Source organism: Ornithorhynchus anatinus, chromosome 6 (assembly GCF_004115215.2).
Source record: "Ornithorhynchus anatinus isolate Pmale09 chromosome 6, mOrnAna1.pri.v4, whole genome shotgun sequence".
Classification (NCBI taxonomy): Eukaryota; Metazoa; Chordata; class Mammalia; order Monotremata; family Ornithorhynchidae; genus Ornithorhynchus; species Ornithorhynchus anatinus.
Window position 1 is genome coordinate 35,090,648 of NC_041733.1, and position 20,754 is coordinate 35,111,401.

The 20,754-nt window shown below is 45.0% G+C and overlaps 1 protein-coding gene across 2 annotated transcripts in view; it reads right to left on the reverse strand.

Moving 5' to 3' along the window:
• Window positions 1-20,015, reverse strand: part of TMEM255A (transmembrane protein 255A) — a 48,793-nt gene extending 28,778 nt beyond the window's left edge. For both annotated transcript variants that reach the window (XM_007669609.2, XM_001509829.4), the window contains exons 1-3: window positions 19,847-20,015; window positions 12,377-12,519; window positions 113-175 (exon numbers count right to left, since the gene is read on the reverse strand). In XM_007669609.2, the coding sequence (XP_007667799.1) occupies window positions 113-175; window positions 12,377-12,519; window positions 19,847-19,904 (264 nt within the window). In that variant the 5' untranslated portion in view covers window positions 19,905-20,015. The remainder of the gene's footprint in view (window positions 1-112; window positions 176-12,376; window positions 12,520-19,846) is intronic.
• Window positions 20,016-20,754: the final 739 nt, after the last annotated feature.

The following is a 20,754-nucleotide window of genomic DNA, read 5'->3' on the forward strand; positions in this document are numbered from 1 at the left end:
TGTTTTTTCTTACAAAGTCCATTTTGGGCAGTTTCAAAGAATACATTAGTTATCTGGTTTAGTTGCTCATGTGGCTGAAAAACATTTTTAACTCCATATTAAATGAACTTACCATTTGCCTTTTATTTTCTATCAGGTTTGATCCAATGATTCCAAGAAATGATCCAAAACCAAGCTGAAAAACAAAATTACAAAAGACTTCAAAGGAAACAGTTGGCACGTTTTTATGAAAAAGCCAATTCACAATGTACAGCCAGTATGTAAATTCATATCTTTATTGACCTATTGACCATCAATAAAACTGATCTCCAGACACTAAATGAGAAAGGCATATCTATCCCATTTCTAAAAATACCACTTTGAGGAAAAGTACACTTGAAATCTCATGCACCTGACAATAAAAAGATACAGCCATTATATTTCAGTGTGCAGCACAACTATTTTTAAACATAGATTTCTTAGCATCTTAACAACAAATCAGTACAAATCCAAATCTCTGAAAAGCTCGAGTCACATTTCAACTTTCCCCTTTTCAAAGATAATCTTTTCAGCCTGAAAAATGGGTTTCAAAATAAGGGTTTGTAAATGCCCCCTCATTAAACACATCTGCAAATCCAGTAAAGTATCTTAATAATCAGCAAACTCTGAACGAGAAAATAAAAGATGGAACATTTTTGGGAAAGCAGATCTTTGTGGTTGGGTCACTGCAATTTATGCTGGCAATTATCCACAACAGCTCCCATTTCTCCTTTATTTGAATTCTGAAGGCATTTATTAAGGGGTGATTAGAGATGGATAAGTAACTCATAAAAAAAAAAACAATTTCACTGTAGAAGTGCTGGGGTGGGTACTTGGCAGAGCAGATATTACCGCCCCCTCAGTGAAGTCCTTGACTGACCTTTTCTGCCAGGCTAGCTGCAGATGAAAACACACAGAAAGAACCACATCTTGATTCAGCCGAGGCAGGAGGGGGAAAAATAAGCACTAAAAAGTGGTGGGTAATGCCTAATCAACCCTAAGACATGTAGAAGGCCTAAAAAAGTGTTTATTTCATTTTTAACCTTGCCTCTACTTCCGAAATTCTGAACCAAACTGCCAAGGAGCAGGGGAGTTTCTTCAGGGCAGAAAGAATTCAAGGAATTCAAAGCAAGCAAACAGAAAGGGAAGGGACAGGCTGGGAACCTCCTGGTTGTGACATGCCTACTCCACAACAAGCGGCATCAGAAAACTCTCATCTTTAAACCCCCACTGATAACCTCCACCTGAGCTTTTTCCCTGGGAGTGTGCTAACCATGATGAACACATTTTTCTGTTTTTGTTGTTTGGTTCTGTTTCTGGTATTTCTTAAACACTTACTATGAGCCAAGTACTAAGCGCTCTTGAGGCTGGGACATTCACTTGACAATTGTCTCAGAAACTTAACTGGATAAAAGGTCAGCCAAGGCAGGGGCAATCCTTGTCCTGGACAAAAAATCTTAGGCCAGGCCCCCATTTGACCCCACACGACGCTGAACCGAGCTTTGGCACTGTGACATCCAAGTCTGGCCTGGGTCACATCACTTCAGAGGGGGCGTCTCCCTGGAAGGCCTAGTGTGTCCAGGTGGAAGGTGAAATGTGGTCAGACATCAAGTCTTATCAACCCTCGGGAACTATGGATACCTAGTTCCTGTCCTGTCACCGAACCACGTGTCCTTTTCTTCCTCTCCCCAAATAGGGGAAAGGTCACTGAAGAGGATATGAGTCTGGATAGGACTTATTACAGATGAGGTAGCCTCAGGTCTTGAACAGTGCTATGGTTTGTTGTCCTGACAATACAAACTATACAACAAAATGCAAAACAATCTTTTTACAGATATTCTTGAGGAAACAGCAAACTTTAATTTTTTAAAAAAATATGGAATATGCCAGGCACCGTACGAAGCGCTGGGTTGGAACAAGCTAATCAGGTAGGACATGGTCCATGTCCATATCCCATGGTCCATGTCCACGTCCCATGGTCCATGTCCACGTCCCACAGATTATGGTTCACAGTCTTAATCTCCAATTTACACTTTAATGGGGATTAAGCAAGCGTGAGATGGAGAACCTGCCTGACAGCGAGAGAGTGAAGGAACAATTCGCAAGATTCCTGTTCCTGCTCTGATCCAGGTCCCCCAAACTTCTCAGGCACCTTCTCTGGCAGCCAACTTACAGCACCACATCTCCCCTCCCACCCCATTTTCTTATCAAGATGGGGCATAAAACCCCTGTCAGAAAAGGATAATTCCCTTAGTGAGGGACACAGAGAATTTCAGTCCAAACAACTCAGACACAAGAAGAAACACAGGCACTGTTGAGGAAGCACAGATAATATGTGACAGGAGTCACTTCATCATTACCCAGTGCCAAAGACTCTGAAGTTGGAGCCAAATGAAAAGGATGCTACCAACAGCTTTAGCCTCATTTCAGAGAGCTGAGGAACTCACTGGTGGTCATCCCATTATGGCAGATCTCAAACTCCACTGCAAGGAGGCAGCTAAAGACAAGACAAGGGAAGGCTTAGAGGGATGAGCAACTGTATTAGACACTTGAGAGTCTGGAACTTTTAGGGCTTATTCTAACTCTGCCCTATGCTCATCTTTTAAATTCAGTTTTCTCATTTTTTTTAAATTGTTTTTGTTAAGTGTTACATGCCAGGCACTGTACTAAGCACTGGGTAGATAAGAGCTAATCATGTTGGACACAGTCCATGTCCCACATGGGGCTTACAGTCCTAATCCCCATTTTACAGATGAGGTAACTGAGGCACACAGAAGTTAAGTGACTTGCCCAGGGTCACTCAGATGACAGGTGGAAGACCTGAGATTAGAACCCAGGTCCCTCTGATTCCCAGGCCCGTGCTCTTTGCACTAGACCATGCTGCTGCGCCTACAAAGGAAGATGGTGATGATGTTCAGGTCAGATGTGTGGCAAATAAAAGAAGTCAGGAATCAGGACAACAGTGTCACTATTGAGCCAACCCACTTTCCTGGAGGACAGGTGAGTATTAGCATATGGCTTGGGAGAACAAGACCATCGACCTCAGGAACAGAAGCTGGTTTCATCCCCTCACGAGAAATTGTATACACATTCTAACGAGAAACCTGCCAAAGGAGAATCCAGATGATTAAAAAATATTAAGGTCAAAAGTCAGACTCCTGAAAACAGGATTGAGTGGATGGGCGAGTTGCTCTCTGCCTCAGAGGTCAATTCATGTTTTTCTTTGACCTGGTTGGAATGTCTGCTCCTTTGGTTTTCCATCTTGCATCATCGTGTGGCACTTGATAAGGCTGCATTTAAGAGGGAATAATGTAGTCTTGCAAATGGGCCGTTATCTACTTGCCCAGGGCAAACCCCAATTTATTTTATGGGAGTACCAAAGAATGACAAATTCATTTTACTTTGGAATTACTTTCTGGGGCACTGAGGAGGGGGAAAGGGAGGGATGGGTTAGCTAAAAAACATTTACATGGCCTGGCAGTTTTTGGTTTTACTTGCAGAGGTAGAATAATTTTGTCTTGGGATCAGAGACTCGAAGGTTGCAGGTCAACTAACTCACAGGTAGGGCTGCACTCAACACCGAGCACGATGATCTCCGTCCCTGTCAGAAGCCTGAAGAAATGCACTTAGCCACAAGCCAGAGACTTTTAGAACTCCTAACTATTCATTCTCACAGACAGTATACCTGGATCCTTTTTTTCATGGATCCAAAGAGCTGCAGACAGTCACTGGCACCACGGAGACTTCTTTTATCAATACCAGGATATTTCTGCATGTTAGCTCATAATCAAGGGTATTTATTGAGTACTTACTGTGCGCTCAGTTCTGTATTAATCATTTAGGAGAGTACAATACAGTAGAGATGGTACCCAAGTCCCTTCCCATAAGGAATTTAGTCTGGAGGAGGTGACAGACTTTAAAATAACTTACAGATAGAGGCAATGCGAGAGAATAAAGATATTCACATATGCGCTGGGGGCTGGGGTGAAGATCAAAAGCTTAAAGGGTACAACTCCAAGAACATAAGTGACTCAGAAGGGAAGACTGACAGGAGAAATGAGGACCAAATCAGAGACGACCTCTTGGAGGAGACGTGATTTTAGGAGGGATGTGATTTTAGGAGGGCTTTGAAGGAGGAGAGATTGATGATATGTCATATATGAAGGGGAGAGAGTTACAGAGGAAGGATGTGGGCAAGGGATAGGCAGTGAGACAGATGAGACGGAGGTAAAGTAGGTTGGCATCAGAGGAACGCAGTGTGCAGGTTGAGTTACAGCAGATCAGGGAGGTATGGTGGGAGGGGATGATTTTGATTGATAAACAAAGATGTAGGAAACAATCTGGTCTCTATCCATAGGCCTGGGAGTCAGAAGGACCTGGGTTCTAATGCCAGCTCCACCACTTGTCTGTGAATTTTGGCAAGTCACTTAACTTCTCTGTGCCTCAGTTACCTCATCTGTAAAATGGGAATTAAGACTGTGAGCCCCAAGTAGGACACAGACCACATCCAACTTGATTATCTTATATCTAACCCAGCGCTTACCACTGTAAGCATTTAACAAATACCATTTTAAAAAGGACCTCATTTCTTTAGAAAACTGATCAACTAAGGTAATAACATGGCTTCGGACCAAATTCACAGACCACAGAGAGATGAGAAGATCTGTACCTGCCAAAGGCATCACATTTAGCTTCTCGAACTGTTTCATCAGCACCACCTCAAGCCGTATTAGCACCTGGTGATAAGACAAGTATCACGCAGAGCCATTGTCAATCTACCAGCATCAACATTCAACTCAACCCACCCTCACTGGGAAGATCATGTGAGGAGAATGGATGACAACAGGATTCCCAAGCAGCTGCTGTGTGGGGAGATTAGATGGGAAGGTTGCAATCAGGGAGTAGAGAAAAATGTTTAAGAATGACAGAATTAAGTGAAATCAGTCAAATCAATGAATGGCATTTAATAAGCACTTACTGAGTTCAGAGCACTGTACTAAGCACATGAATCTTAAATGATGTAGCTATAGCTGCAAACAACTGGAACCACAGCTGGGTGGCTTTTCAACCATCTTTGGGAAGAGCCTGACACCCAAATGGAAAACTGCAAGCAGGGTAAATGGCAACTGTAAAACCGGAGCAAAAGGCAAGCTTTTCATCTCTCTGTCTGCCTGGACTATGAGCGGCATCACCTTCAAACCCACATGGATATCCTATATCAGTACCTTGTCCAGTAGCATCAAACAAAGAAGCTCCAAGCATTAGCATGGGGCATTCCTACACTGTGGTACAACTTCGGGGTTTTTTTTATGGTATTTGTTAAGGGCTTACTTTTTGCCAGGCACTGTATTAAGCGCTGAACAGATATAAGCTAATGAGGTGGATAAAGTCCATATCCCACATGGGGCTCACAGTCTTAATCCCCATTTTATAGATGGGGTTACAAAGGCCTAGAGAAGTTAAATGACTTGCCCAAGGCCACACAGCAGACAAGCAGCAGAACCAGGATTAAAACCTAGGTCCTTTTAACTGCCGGGTCTGTGCTCTATCCACTAGGGCCACGCTATTTCTTGGGGAAAGATTTAGTATTCCCTGAAGGGGGGAGCCAGCCCTTTTTGACTCGCAAACCCTCCAGCTTTTATTAGGCTCCAAGGGCTGCTCTGTTGGCGTCTCTTCAACCAAAGGCTTGCGGAAGGTGCTGGGGGTGACTATTCAGGAAACTGAAGTGGTCTGCCTTAAAAAGCTGCAGGAGCCAAACCAATCAATCAGTGGTATTTATTGAACGTTTACTGGGTGCAGAGCACGGTACTCAGTCCTTGGGAAAGTATAGTATAATATTTGGGAAATGAGATCCCTGCTCCTAAGAGCTTACTGAGAAAGACAGACTTTAAAAAAATATTATAGACAGGACCCAAGAATTCATAATTCATGGCCACCCTGCCCCTTTCTGCTACAACCACCACCAAGGATCCCTATATATTTTTAACACAGTGCATTTGAGATGAGGAGGCAGGACCAGGATGGGGGACACCTCAGATCACCCATTTCCCTCTTGGGCAATGGTTCCCTGATTTGAAGGAATTCAGAGCAGCTCCAGAGAACACTGGGTTTTTTTTTTATTTGTTCCCACTGTTGGGGACATGTGAGAGAGAAGCCCAAAGTTCCATTAGTGACCCAGGGACACAGCTGGGCCCAAACCCAAGTCCTAGCAATGCGCGACTTGGTGTGCAGCAGTTGGCTCATCTTTGTCAGCCAGTCTGTTAGCCTGCCAACGTTCTCCACTCAGCTTTGGGGAGTAATACTGAACTACTATACAAAGTCCTTCTTCTCCCACAGGTCTCTACGAACTGCAACACTGAGAACAGGAGATGTGCCCAACTACTGGGAGCTGAATTTTTGTTCTATCTCTAGGGGCAAGAAAGAATAACGCAAAATACAGAGCAAACAATGGGCCAGATCCCATCGGGGTAAGGCAACTTTCCCGACTCTTTCAGACTCTGATGGCATCGAACTGGGACATAAAAGCAGTGTTGCTAACTGGGTAGAGCACGGGAGTCTGAAGGACCTGGTTTCTAATCTCTACCCTGCCACCTGTCTGCTGTGTGACCTTGGGAAAGTCACTTAACTTCTCTGTGCATCAGTTACCTTGTCTGTCTGTAAAATAGGGATTAGGATTGTGAGCCTCATGTGGGACATGAACTGTGTCCAACCTGATTGGTACAGTGCCTAGGACATAGTAAGCACTTAGCAAATATCATAAAATACCATAAAAAACATAAGAAAAGGTTGACCCATTGGTAGTCTGTGAGGGCTAGAGATTATGCAAGTTTATGAACTAAAGGTCTTTGTGGCTAGGGAGTTTATCTACCAACACTGCTGCAGTGTACTCTCTCCCAAATGGTTAGTATAGTGCTCTGCACACATTAAATGCTCAATAAATACTATTGATTGATTGATCTACAGTTCAGATGACTAACCCAAGCGAGATTAAGCTCTCAGGCACAGGCACCAAATTTTATTTGTTACACCAACTTTTTTATTTATTTTCTATGGTATTTGTTAAGCACTTACTATGTGCCAGGCACTTTACTAAGGCTGGAATAGATACAAACTAATCAGATTGGACACAGTCCCTGACTCACATTGGGTTCACAGTTTTAATCCCCATTTTTCAGATAAGGTAACTGAGGCTCAGAGAAGTTAAGTGACTTGGCCAAGGTCACACAGCCAACAAATGGAGAAGCCGGAATTAGAACACAGGTGGGGGAAGGGTAAGAGGAGGAGAATTACCTGATCTAGTATTTATTTGGATAACTAGTGAGTTTGGATTCCAACAATCAAAATGCATTTTTTTAAATCTACACTGGGCAAATACTCAAGTACATTAATTTCACTATTTGTATCATGAAACTTTTGTTACTTGCAAACTCCCTTTTTCATTAAGCTATAAAAATTACTGTCATGAGCTCCTCATCATTTAATATCCTATCAACCAGTCTTTGGTGGGCTGGAGATATAATACCTGTCTCAACCTCTTCAATTTTGCTACTAACAGCTAAAGATTTCATGGATAAGGAGCTGAAACTACTGGCCAAATAAAATTTCAGTCTCCTGATTTGAAATACAATAGGACCAGGCTGTAGTGCTATTTAAAGGACTGAAAAATTATTGCCACCCTAATCAAATGTTGTTTAAAAGAAGGTGGCCTCTGACAGTATTTGGGTTTTTTTTATGTTATTTGTTAAGCAATTACTATGTTCCAGGCACTGTACAAGTGCTGGGGTAAATAAAAGAGACTTTGTCTGGTTGGACACAGTCTCTCATTTGGGGGTCACAGTTTTATTCTCCATTTTACAGATGAGGTAACTGAGGCACAGAGAAGTTAAGGGACTTGCTCAAGGTCATGGAGCAGACAAGTGGCAGAACCAGGTCCTCCAACTCCCAGGCTCATGCTCTTTCCATCAGGCCCTGCTGCTTCTTCAGTCTTCTGTCTCTTTCACAGTCATACCCAGAACAAGTTTAATCCTGTCTGCTGTGTAACCTTGGGCAAATCACTTAACTTCTTGGTGCCTCAGTTACTTCATCTGTAAAACGGGAATTAAGACTGTGAGCCCCACATGGAACATGGGCTGTGTCCAACCTGATTAGCTTGTTTCTACCCCCAGGGCTTAATACAGTGCCTAGCACATAGGAAGTGCTTAACAAATACCATTTTAAAAAACCAAAAACCCTCCTTCTCCTGCCAAAACAACTTAGCTCATTCTGGGGTGCTCTTTTCCCACTGATTAACATTCAGAATGTGTGCCCCTTAAGCACCTTGATACCCCAGACCCACAACACTTATATGCACATCCTTATATTCTACTATTCTCCCTTTCCATTGTTTATTTTTATGTCTGTCTCCCACTGAAGACTGTAAACTCTTTGTGGCCAGGGACTGTGCCAACCAACTCTGTCACACCCTACATTTCCAAGTGCTTAGTACTCTGTACACAGTAAGCACTCTATAAATGCCAATGATTGATCAATTGAAAATTGGAGTCCTCTTTAATACAAATTATTTTTGTCCAGCTTCTTTCCTCTCCAAGGTTTACCCTCTCTTATTGCCTGAGTCTACAATGTTGCTTGCCACCTTCAAAATTTTTTCATTCCTTCCAATATCAATGACATTCTGGAGTACCTATTAACACTGAGAAGAGTTAACTGGTTGTCCCAGCTTCCAATTCCCAACAGCAGCACAATCACAGCGCTGTGGTGACATCTCTTCTCTGTCTAGCTCTGAGACTAGTTGTTTTGACAGCAACTGTCCTCAGAGACAGAGATTCTCCTCACCTGGCCAAGATTTTCTTATCTGAGAGAGAAAGGAGGCAGGGAATCAGCTGACTAATGGGATAGAGAGGAAGGCTTTCTTTTTTTAGGGACAGTGCTATCTATGGATGCAATGTGATTTAAAAAAAAAAATTTACTAGAAGATGCTATAGGTAGGGAATCAGCTGATTGGTGGAAGAGAGAAAAAGGGTTTCTTTTTTTAGGGAAAGGGCTATCCATGGATGCAATGTGATTTTTTTTCTCTTTTCTTTTTTTACTAGAAGATGCTATAAGCGGAGAATCAGCTGATTGGTGGAAAAGAGAGAAAGGCTTTCTTTTTTTAGGGACAGGGCCACCCATGGATGCAATGTGATTTTTTTTTTCACTAGAAGATATAGCTATGCAGAGAATATGCTGAGTCCAATGTCAGGAACAAGGTGACATCCTAAATGAGGTCAATGAAATGGGGTATAGTTCTGAGTCATGCCTGTCCCTGTTCCCCACTGCCAAGATTATTTGAATGTTGGGTACACTATATGTTTTTTTCCTAATGAAATTATTGTTCCGAAATCTTATCCATTTTTTTTTTTTAAAAAGGTTCTCCAAGCTAGAAGGGACAAAAATGTTGGCCTCCATTTTTTCCCAAGTTAGACTTCCCAAACCCTTGTCTTGTGGTCTGAAAGGTTTAAAAGCCCCTCAAAAGGCCCCTCTTAAGAGAAAAAGCTCTTGCCCAGCAGGCTCTGGACCAAAAGCAGTAAATGAACTGAGGAAACTGGGGCACAGGAACACGAAATCACATGTCCCAGTTAGTTGAAGTGCTCACCTCGATTTCTCTGCCGGGGAAAAGGGTCACTTTCGAGGTGGCCCCACCCAAAATCACATAAAAGACTCCTCTCTCCCAAGCGTCTAAACATGACCATCAACGTGCAAGTCACGAACCGATAAAAAGACCCTGCAGTTTTCATCGTCTCCAGTGTTTGGAGCCTTTGTATACAACAACAACGGCTCCTGTTTTTCTGGGTCATCTCTCTCACCAGTTGAATGGAAGGTAGAGTTCAGAGCAAAAGTCTTTTGTGCAAAATGAAGGATCTCGTTACTCCTGGGGCAGAAAAACAGACATTAATTCTGCCTCATTAGCAGCCCCCTCTCAAAGATCTGTACGCCTGGCCTAGGCTGATCTATTTCAGATGAAGGAACCAACAGACAAACGAAGGCGGAAGCGTCTGAGAACGCAGCCGATCCGGGCCCTCAGCTGACCTGTCTGGTCCCTGGCCTGCTCACAGCTCATGCTGACACGGGTTGACACGGGCAAGATTTCCACGGCAGTGCTGAAATTTAGCTCAAGGCCGTCTGGCTCTTCAGCCCATATCCTGGGGCCAAGGTCAGATCTGAGTCAGGGAATGGACTTTTGAAATGAGGAGGGCTCTCGGGACCTTGCTTTTCTAGTTAAAAATAATAACTGTGGGATTTGTTAAATACTTACTGTACGTCAAACACTATACTAAACCCTGGGGTAGATTAAGAGATCATCAGATTGGACACAGTCCCCGTCCCACAAGGGGCTCACAGTCTAAGTGGATGGTGAACAGGTATCGAATCCCTGTTTTACAAATGAGGAAACTGAGGAATAGAGAAGTTAAGTTACTTGCCCAAGGTCACACAATAGCATAGAGAAGGAGCGTGACCTACTGGAAAAAGCTTGAGCCCGGGAGTCAGAGGACCTGGGTTCTAATCCCAGCTCTACCAGTTGCTTGCTGTGTGACCTTGGGATGAAGGAGATAGCCCTTTCCCTAAAAGAAGATGAAGAAATCGACTTCGAAGGGTCCTCCCCAACCAGAAAAGGCTCCCGAAACCCAGTACACAAAGCACCCCAAAAATCCTCTTAACACCTCAGGAGCTCTGAGGTGACTAGTCAAAGTTTGGGGAGAGGGTCCCAGGAGTCAAGAGGAGTAGGGGCTCAGGGAGAGCTGGGGATCAATGGGAAAAACCAATGACTCGATCATTCCTGGGAGATCCTGAAAGAAGGCAGAGCGCCATTCCCTTCAGTCAGGACCCAAGCCCTGGGAGAAAGGCTCAAGGCCATCTACAACTGAGCTGAGATGATAGTGAGTGTCAGGATCTACACCAAGGAGGGACACCAAGACCATCTTCACTAAATAAAAGATCCAAGGTGCACACGTCCAAGTGGTTGGGCTCATCAGGAAACTGACAAAGGGCAGACTGGTTACAAGTGCCCGTGTCTGGAAGGGGGGGGTGTCGATCAGGGGCCTTCTGTGATTTGAGGCTCTCGTGGTCTTTGAGGCTGCTGCTCCCCGAAACATAATAATAATAGTATTTGTTAAGCATTTACTATGTGTCAAACACTGTTCTAAGCACTGGGGAAGATACAAACTAATCACACAGTCCATGTCCCACATGTTGTTCTACACTCTTAATGTCCATTTTACAGATGAGGGAACTGAGGCACAGAGAAGTTAAATGGCTTGCCCAGGATCACACAGCAGACAAGTGACAGGACCAAGATTAGGACCCAGGTCCTTCTGACTCCGAGGCCTGTGCTAGTTCCACTAGACCATGCTGGTTCTCATTTATACCATATACCCACTCAGCCTCTTTGTTTGTTGTTCTCTGCTCCAACAGAAATGCGACAGACGGGGAAGAGAGAATGTGAGTGTGCCTGAGCAAACCACTAACACTATAACCTCCAGACTTTCGGCTCCTGGTGGTCAGGGAACACGTCTACCAACTCTACTGTATTGTAGTCTTCCAAGCACTTAGTACAGCACTCTGCACACAGTTAGTACTCAATAAATGTCATCAACTGACCAATCTATTCCTCCGCCCAGGTTCTCGGTCTTAAAGTGTTTAGACAGAGGCTCGTCTCCCATTCTCGATGGGAGAATCGACTGCAACATTTTAACCTCAATTCCGTATAAAGAAAAAAGTATTATTGCTAACAATCTCCCAACGACTTGTTTTCTTGCTGAGAGAACTGGACCACATAGCTTTATCCCTGGTTTTCTTGGGAAGATGAATATGGAATCAGAGCAAAGATTGGGCCAGTAACAGAAAACTAGGACAGTCACACGCTTCTCTTTCCAAGTCATGAAGGATGTAAACACTCTCTTGCTTCACTCTCGGTCTTTCTTCAGCAATTCTTTGCTCCTCAGTTGCTGCCTAGGGCCGACGAACCCCAAACTTACTATGTGCCAAGCACTGTTCTAAGTATGTCGGATGATTTTGATTATTTTTGCAAATAACCACCCCACCCCCTTCTTCCCTCACAAACTTTCTACCCTCTCACAATCATAATGGTTTTTCTAGAGCTGCTTGTCTGATACAATAAAACACCAATGATCCAACCCCAGACTTTCATTTCTAGAGCCAGATGACTTTGATATGGACCAATAAGAGAAATGGAAATAAAAGAAAATCAAATGTGCAAACATTAGGAAATTACAACACACTCATTTCTTATCAAACAGGGAAAGAGGGATCATGTTAGTCAACGAGTTATCTAGACCTACCTACCTAAGGGTTCTATACTTACAATAACCCCGGGGTAATAACCTCCGACAGTCACATTTTGGGTTCTTGTTGTCGCCGCGAGCCCCACTGTTAGTATTAACACTGACACAATGAGCAGAGTCACAGTTACGTAGAGGGAGTTTCGTTTTCTTCTATTGAATGATCCTAAAACACAGATAACAGAATCTGCTAATTTCATCCAGGGACAATGTTCAGGCTACATTTGATTATTCAAAACACAAAATAAACTCCTGCAAACTCCATAGCCATAGCAAGCACCTTATTGTAGATAAAGTCTTCTATAATCTTGGCCTCAGATACAGTTATATGATATACCCACTCATCTAAGCTGCTTATTCTTTATAAGATATGAAGGGATTATTAAATGCATCCATTAAAATATTTTAAAATCCTATACCAGGAAAAGAAGTTGCATTATTTTTATTCAAAATCACAGTAGCATTTTCAACATAAAAGCAGGATTCATGAAATGGATATATTTCATGTCTTACATTTCCTATCTTTATACCCTGCATAACTTAATCGGACACACTGGGTGTTGGGAATGTTTCAGATGGTTGATAACTGCAAACAGAATTGGTCTCAAGTGGTTTATAATCGCTACCATATGAAAATAAGGACATGGATTTCTTTCCGATGTTCTGATGGATGTTACTCGTTGTGAGCAGGGAACGTGTCTGTTATATTGTTAGATGGTACTCCCCTAAGCACTTAGTACAGTGCTCTGCACACAATATGCACTTAATAAATATGACTGATTGAGAGGGTTTTCAATCTTACTCACATTTAGTCTTATTAAAGTTAGCATAAATAAAGAGTAGGAACAGCACAAACTAATACTTTTAGAAAACTTTTTAAAACAGCTTGGATTGTTGTATTGTATGTAAGAAGTGAAAACGTTCGGAATTCAGACTGCAGATTTCGATTGAAAAACAAACAGAAAATCATCTCCAACACCACTCCAGGTGGTTCTGTTGGATATAAAAACTTCATCCTTTTTTCTGCTAGGTTCACGTAGTTGTTGTGGCCAATGTAAAGGTTCAGTGGCTTTGGGTAATAATGAATAAAGTAACTATAGATTCATTATACTTGAACTCACTAGAGGAATTTAGGATTGGTAGAGCAATATCTACTTACTCACATAAGCTTCAATTCAACTTTTGGGGCACGATCGAATGTGCTTAAAGATCACTGGGATGTGGTTTGGGGTCCTTGTGATGGTTGAATTTTAAAATCTGCTGCTATACTTTACAGTTTCTTCCTATTTCCAACGTGCCTTCCCTGCCCTGCTTAGATGGCAAGCTTCTCATGGGACAGGGAAGGGATCTTTAATGTTTACCTTGTACCTACCCTAAAGCTTAATATACTACTTGGCACAAGACCAGGCCTCAATAGAGTACTAATAATTATAAGGGCAATCGCTCCGAGAGCCCTTTTGTCAAAATGCCATAAAGTTAGCCCTGAGAGATCACTTAGTCCAGCTCTCTGTCTCCGGGCTATTTAGCAGCAGCAGCACCTGGATTCCCCAGAGTGACTGTCAACAAGGGGACTAAAGGCCAGGCCCAAATCTGCAACTCAGCCTGCCTCGGGATCTGCCCAGCCTGACCTAAAACTCTCAAACCTTGGCACCCTTGGCTTGGAGTCATTTGGGATCTTTATCCCTGATCTCATTCTTGGGGGAGAAGAGCTGTGGGCATAGGTGGTGCGTCTGGTCTGTCTAGTCTAAGCAGCCCATGGGGCCAACTAGGGTCTGCGTGGGAAAGAGTTCTCCAGTACCCTTGTGCTGGGCCACCTGGCTCAAAACAAGATTTGGCAGCCTAGGGGTTCTGAAGGGGTGGTAGCCTAGGGGTTGACTCCTGCAGGGCTCTACCAACCAGGCCTGTTGAGCAACTGTGAGCCGATGAGACGGGTTCATTCAGGTCCAATATGAGCATCAGAAAACAAGAGCTCAGACAAGCTGCTCAGCAAAAGAAGCAACTACAACCACAAAATGAGCTTGTGGAGGTGTCTAACATCCAGTGAGGGCAGTGCTGCCACTCTTTCCTGGATTAGCGCAAACCTAGTACCCACTGGGTCATTTCTTTAAAAATGGCATTGATAAAAAAACTTCTCATTACATGAGTGAATAGAGCTTATCTCCTCACCATGTGAGAGGCAGTAGAAGGCTGGGAAAGGTCAACCGACTGTCCTGCGTCAGAACGGTTCCTGGCTGAGGTTGGTTGACGTTTTCGGTGAAAAAAGTGGGGTCAGAGACTCTAATTCCTCCAAGTGGCTAGTTACTGCAATCGTGCGCTCAACTCTTGGACTTTGCCTTCCTAACTGCTTTTGTCCTCCCTCATTCTCTGGAAACGGCAGTTTCATCAAAGACCCAACTGTCGGTTTCGGACCCGGGTCAAAGATCATTCACATCGTTAGGTGAGTTGTGATCCTTTCCTAATAATAAAAACATAATCCAAATGGCATCTGGGAAGGACATCCGCAAATCCCCTCATCAGGGCTGATTCTGGAATCCTTAAACAGGATCCATTATCCCCATTAACCCTTACTGATGAGCTGGGCCCTAACCCTAACCTACACCTCTTCACGCTAAACTCCTAGTGTTCTCTGGGGAGGTGGTATTAACTAGCCCACCAGCCAAGGCCTCTTCTGGCCAGGTTTGGCAGAAGGTCGATTGGCCTTGATCCTGTTTATCCTACCTTTCTTGGCAAACAACTCTCTAACGAATGCTTAAAAGCTCAGGAGCAGCCGGAAAAGTGACTCAGCAAACCACACCGTGTCATTTGAAAATCTATTTTCTCCCCTAGGCTTTGCATGGAAAATTCAGTCTGATTAAAAACCCGGGGAGCTTTGGTCAATTGTTCCACGGGTGAGGTTCTCTAAGCCGGCTGGGGAAGCCTATCGACCTTTAGGTCGGATCATCTGTCTATTTGCTCACTGTTACGAACTTCTTCAGCAATTGAAAAGGGAAATTAAATCCATCTTGAACATTGCCCTCCCCACCTCCCAACACACATCTTTTTTAGACTCTGTAAGCGCCCCGTGGCTTCAGGCTGTGTCTGATTCCTTGCCTCGGTACCTTTTCCCAGAGCTTGGTACAAGTGTCTGGCACAAAGTATGCCCCTAACAAATGTCAGAAGCAATAACAATAAAGATCTCAGATCTTAGTGTTTAATGAGAGCTACCCTGAAGGTCTCATCCATCTTTGAGGCAGATCATAATCCATCTTACTCTCCTAAATTTGTACAGAACAGGGAGGCCTAAATGTGGCAGCGAGGACATCAGGTTAGAATCGGGAGTGGAAATGGAGTAAGCTCCCACAGAACCAGTTTGTCAAGCCAGAAAATGCCATCTTCACTAAGTAACTTCTCTGGTAGGCCCCTTCCTTTATGGGGACAGGGAGAGGTTCTCTTCTTCTCTGTTGCATTCAGATGATATAAAGTGGATCTGCATCATCTCAGTTTAAAGCAAACCAATCAATGGCTTTATTGAGCATCTACTATGTGCAGGTGACTGCACTGAGCACTCAGGGGAGTACAAAAGAAGTGTTAGAGCCAACAATCAGACGGGGAGACAAGCACTAAGAAGAAATTACAGACTGGAAAAAGTAATAGAGCATGAAAGTATTTACATCAGTGGCAGGGAAGGGGAATGAGTACTTAAGTGCTTAGGAGAAGCAGAAGTGCTGAATTGGCAGTTGGGGGGGAATTGGGCAATTAATCGGAGAAGGTCTTCTGGAGGAGATATAATAATTGTGGTATTTGATAAGCCCTTACTATGTGCCGATCACTGTACTAGGTGCTGGGATAGATACAAGATAATCAGGTCAGACACAGCCCCGTCCCACATTGGTCTACCTAAGAGGGAGAACAGGTACTGAATCCCGATTTTACAGATGAAAAAGCTGAGGCACGGAGAGGTAAGCGACTTGCCTAAGGTCACAAAGCAGGCAAGTGGCAGAGCCAGGATTAGAATCCTGGCATGATTTCAGAAAGTTCCAAGGCTAGAATTTTTTTTTTCCCCCTCTTAGTTTACTATCCTCATCCAGCAGGGGATCTGGAATGCAGAAGGAAAATTTAGCTTCAGGTCTGTGGTGTTAACAATCTGCTTTGTTAAAAGACTAGCAAATGGGGTATTGGTTTCAGTTGAAAACTAACAAGAAATTCAGAATCAGCATTTCCGGGAAGATGTCTAAGACTAATACTAACACCAGCCGATCATCTTGTCAAATAATCATCTCCCCTCTGCCTGAGTGAGGAAAAGATGCATTTGGCAGCATACCAACAATGCCATCTTTTAATGGGAATGAGGAGATAGAGCTCTTCTAGCTAGAATGGGAATATTCTCTCACTGTCTACAATTAGGGAAAGACTTCCTTAAATTCAACATGGACATTTTTAGGACACCTTTTACCCAACCTTAAAGATCAGTGACTTGGAAATGCTCTTTGGACAAGTTTTATCCAGTAACAATGAACTGCTCTCGAAATTCCAAGAAACATCCCAAAGGGATTCCAGAAGGTTAAAATATTGAGTAAAATGTGATTCATCCCCACCAATCCCGCCACTGATAGTAGGCAGCCCAGACCCTGGCAGAAAAAAGGGCCAGCCAGCTCCTAAGTGGAATGAAACAAAGCCATTTGGGAAGGACAGCAATGCTATCTATCTATAATCCCTTCTTACATTTCCTACTACCAGTTCCTATTCATTTTCCTTTGTAGCCAATTCGCAGATGGCCATTCTTTTCAGAATTGTCTTTAGTAAGTTTATATAAACTAATTTTCTCCCTGCAAATTCCTTTATTCCCCCACCCCCAATCAACCACAATTTTTGGTGGGCTGTTGTTGCAGCTTTTAAAGAGTGATAAGGACAACCAGACTCTGCTTACGTATGCACTGAATTTTTGGAATGAATCAACAAACTACATCGCCCGAGACTGCCTCAGACAGGAAAAGGAGTGCTTGAAGTTTGAAAAGATTTAGTAAATAAACCAAGCGTGTACTTAGACTTTTTCTCTTTTCCTCAGCGATGCCTTTCAAGGGTGTCATCACTGAATAGGAGGACAATTATCTATCTTTAGATAGATATCTCCATTTTCCCTTCTGACAGATCCAGCTGCAGTCATGTGACATTCCCCTCAAACCAAGGCATGGAAACACAGAGTGGTCTTCACGCCATCATATCCATTAGCCAAAAGTCTTGCCACAATTCTCTGGCTGCTGCATTCACAGCTCTCTGAAGAGGAAACCCGGTTTCGCAACCTGGCTGAATCTCTGGGCTGGGCGTAAGCGTAAGATAGAGGTTGGGCCTCTTCCAAAAACACCTTACCAGGGACTTCTTTTCGGAACCTGCCCCGCACCCGAGTCCCAAATCCCTTGGGACTTCTTGATACATCTGAGGACACGGGACATCTCTAGGCAATTAAGATACAGAAGTCTTTGGCAGGGCTGACAGATACCTTAGCTCCCCTGCGGTCCCTGATGCTTTTTTGTTTTAACCTGAGTGCGGGGGAGAGGAGGGCTCCTCCTCATGGACGGGAACCCCCTGAGAAACCCTGAGTTCGAAGGCTGAAACGTTAAACCGCCTCACGGGTACGTCACGGTGGTGCTGCCAGAACCCCAGGCTGAGTTCAGCAGATGTAGTTTCTAAATAGTTTAGATGCTTAGTCAGAATTAGGCTCTGTGGGAGCTGAGCCAGGGAACTCCAGGAGCCTGCCCCGTCCAACAAGGGAAATCCAGCATTTACAGAACTTGGGCATGAATTCTGAAGAGCATCTGAATCAGCAACACTGATTTTTGACACGGGTATTGGTCAGGGACTTCATTATTTCTTAAGCTCGATGTGGGCGGGAAATGTGTCTATATACTTTACTCTCCCAAGCACTTAGTACAGCACTCTACCCACAGTAATTATTCAATTAATACGACCAATGGATTGAATGTACCCTCGGCTAAGTGAAGGGTTGGACAAGCTCCCCATAGGGCACACAAAAGCTTCTCCTTCTTATCGTCCCTTCTTCCCCCAACTCAAACTGAAGTAGACATACTTTTCGGAGTCCACAGAGGGGTCAGAACAGTTGAGTGATGACCTCTGGCCCGGGCCTCATTTAAATGTTCAATAAAAAGCATCCTGAGGCATCCAAGAATAGGAGAAGCAGCAAGGCACTGTGGACAGAGCACGGGCCTGTCAGAAGGTTATGGGTTCTAATGCTGGCTCCGCCACTTGTCTGCTGTGTGAGTTTGGTCAAATCACTTAACTTCCCTGTGCCTCAGTTACCTCATCTGTAAAATAGGGATTGAGACTGTGAGCCCCGCGTGGGACAGGGTCTGTGTCCAACCCGATTTGCTTGTATTCACCCCTGCGCTTACTACAGTGTCTGGCACAAAGTAAGCGCTTAACAAATACCACAATTAGTAGTAGTAGTATTAAGTTCCTGATCTGATAGTCCTTTTTTGAGCCTGGAAAAAACTAAACTTGCAAGTAATTTTTCTGCTGTTAAATGTTGTCCTACGTCTGAAGACTTTCCACCTATACAATGATGAGATTCCACCACCTGGCCAGAAAAGGTCAAACTATGCAAAAATAATAATCTATACCCCAATAGTTTATTTTTCCTCATCACCACTCCCAAATTCCATGGAATACTGCCTGAACTTTCCAACCACGGTGAGAAGAGAAGTAATGACATGTGGGGAGCCGGCAAAGGATTTGGATTTAAAAAAAATATGAAAGGTAACTTCAGACATTAGCTGAAACTGCTGCTCTGAAAGAGGTTCCCTAGATTTGGACAGTGCCAAGATAAAGAGGCTGGGGTTGTGGGGTGTTCTCGGGGAGAGAGCAAACTCCAGGGGACTGAAGGGGTCTCTTCCCACATCGGGAGAGGTTCGCTTTGGGCAGGCAGAGGCATTGGGTTAGTGAAAATACTGGTGCTGCTGCTGCTGCTGTCATTATTCCTTGGGGCCTGGGCTTTGCTCACATACACTGTTTCCCTCACATTCGCATCCCAGCAGATCCCATCCAGAACGCGTGCAGGTTTGGCAGAGGGGACTGGGACACTGCAGCTTTGAATTCCCGGACCCCTGCATGGAAAGAACTGGGGGAAGGAGGTGAGACAGGGGACCAACCCTGAGGCTGGTTAGGTTGGCTAGCGGTGGCGGTGGCTGTCTACCTAGTCGTCTGTGCATATTTCTGTTGCCTCGGAGGTGGAGAGGGAAGGAGGGAGAGAGTTGGGCGCTGCGGGGTCCGCATCCTTCTGCCCTCTCGGCGTTACCCAAAGGGGCACGGCCCGCTCTCACCCACAGGATGGAGATGTGCAGTGCAGCACGCACACACACACACACACCCCCCCACCCCGCGCGGCTCTGCAGCTCCTCTGTGATGAGCGCCCTTCCCGCGCGGGTCGGTGTCAGCTCCAATCGGGGGGTCTCGCCCCCTGCGCCCCCCGCCCCCCCGGGGCCCGGCCGGTTGGCACTCACCCCCGGAGTCGGAGAGGGAGATGTCGCTGGAGCGCGGAGGGGTGAGCGCTTGGTGCATGGTGCGGCCGATGGCGGGGGCCGCTCAAGGGGCGGCGGGGGGGAGGAACATGGTGTGCGGGCCCGGGCCCCGCTGGCTGCCCCTTGCTGCGGGCTCGGTTGGGCCGGGGGCGGCGGGGGGGGGGAGGGGGGGCGCGGCCTGGTGCGCCTGCGCGCCGCCGGCCCGGCCTCCCTCCTGTCAATCACCCGCCTCCACCCCGTGGCTGGACGCCCCGCTCGGGGCTCACGCCGCTTGCTGGCAAGAGCCCGGGCTTGGGAGTCCCGGGTCGTGGGTTCGAATCCCAGCTCCGCCGCTTAGCCGCTGCGTGACTTTGGGCCAGCTCCCTCACCTGGAAAACGGGTGGGGCGAGCCGATGACCTTGGACCTGCCCCAGCGCCTAGAACAGTGCTTGGCACAGAGTAAGCGCTTAACAAATACCAACGTTATTATCATTATTACTTGTCTGCTGTGTGACTCGGGCAAGTCACTTCACTATGCTTCAGTTCCCTCATCTGGAAAATGGGGATGAAGACGGTGAGCCCCGCCTGGGACCACCTGATGATCTTCTATCTACCCCCAGCACTTACAACAGTGCTTGGCACATAATAAGCGCTTAACAGATACCAATATTATTATTATTACTTGCCTGCTGGGTGACCTTAAGCAAGTCACTTCACTTCTCTATGCCTCAGTTCCCTCATCTGGAAAATGGGGATGGAGACGATGAGCCCCTCGTGGGACAACCTCATCACCTTGGACCTGCCCCAGCGCGTAGACCAGTGCTTGGCACATAGTAAGCACTTAGATACCAATATTATTATTATTATTACTTGTCTGCCGTGTGGCCTTAAGCAAGTCACTTCACTATGCC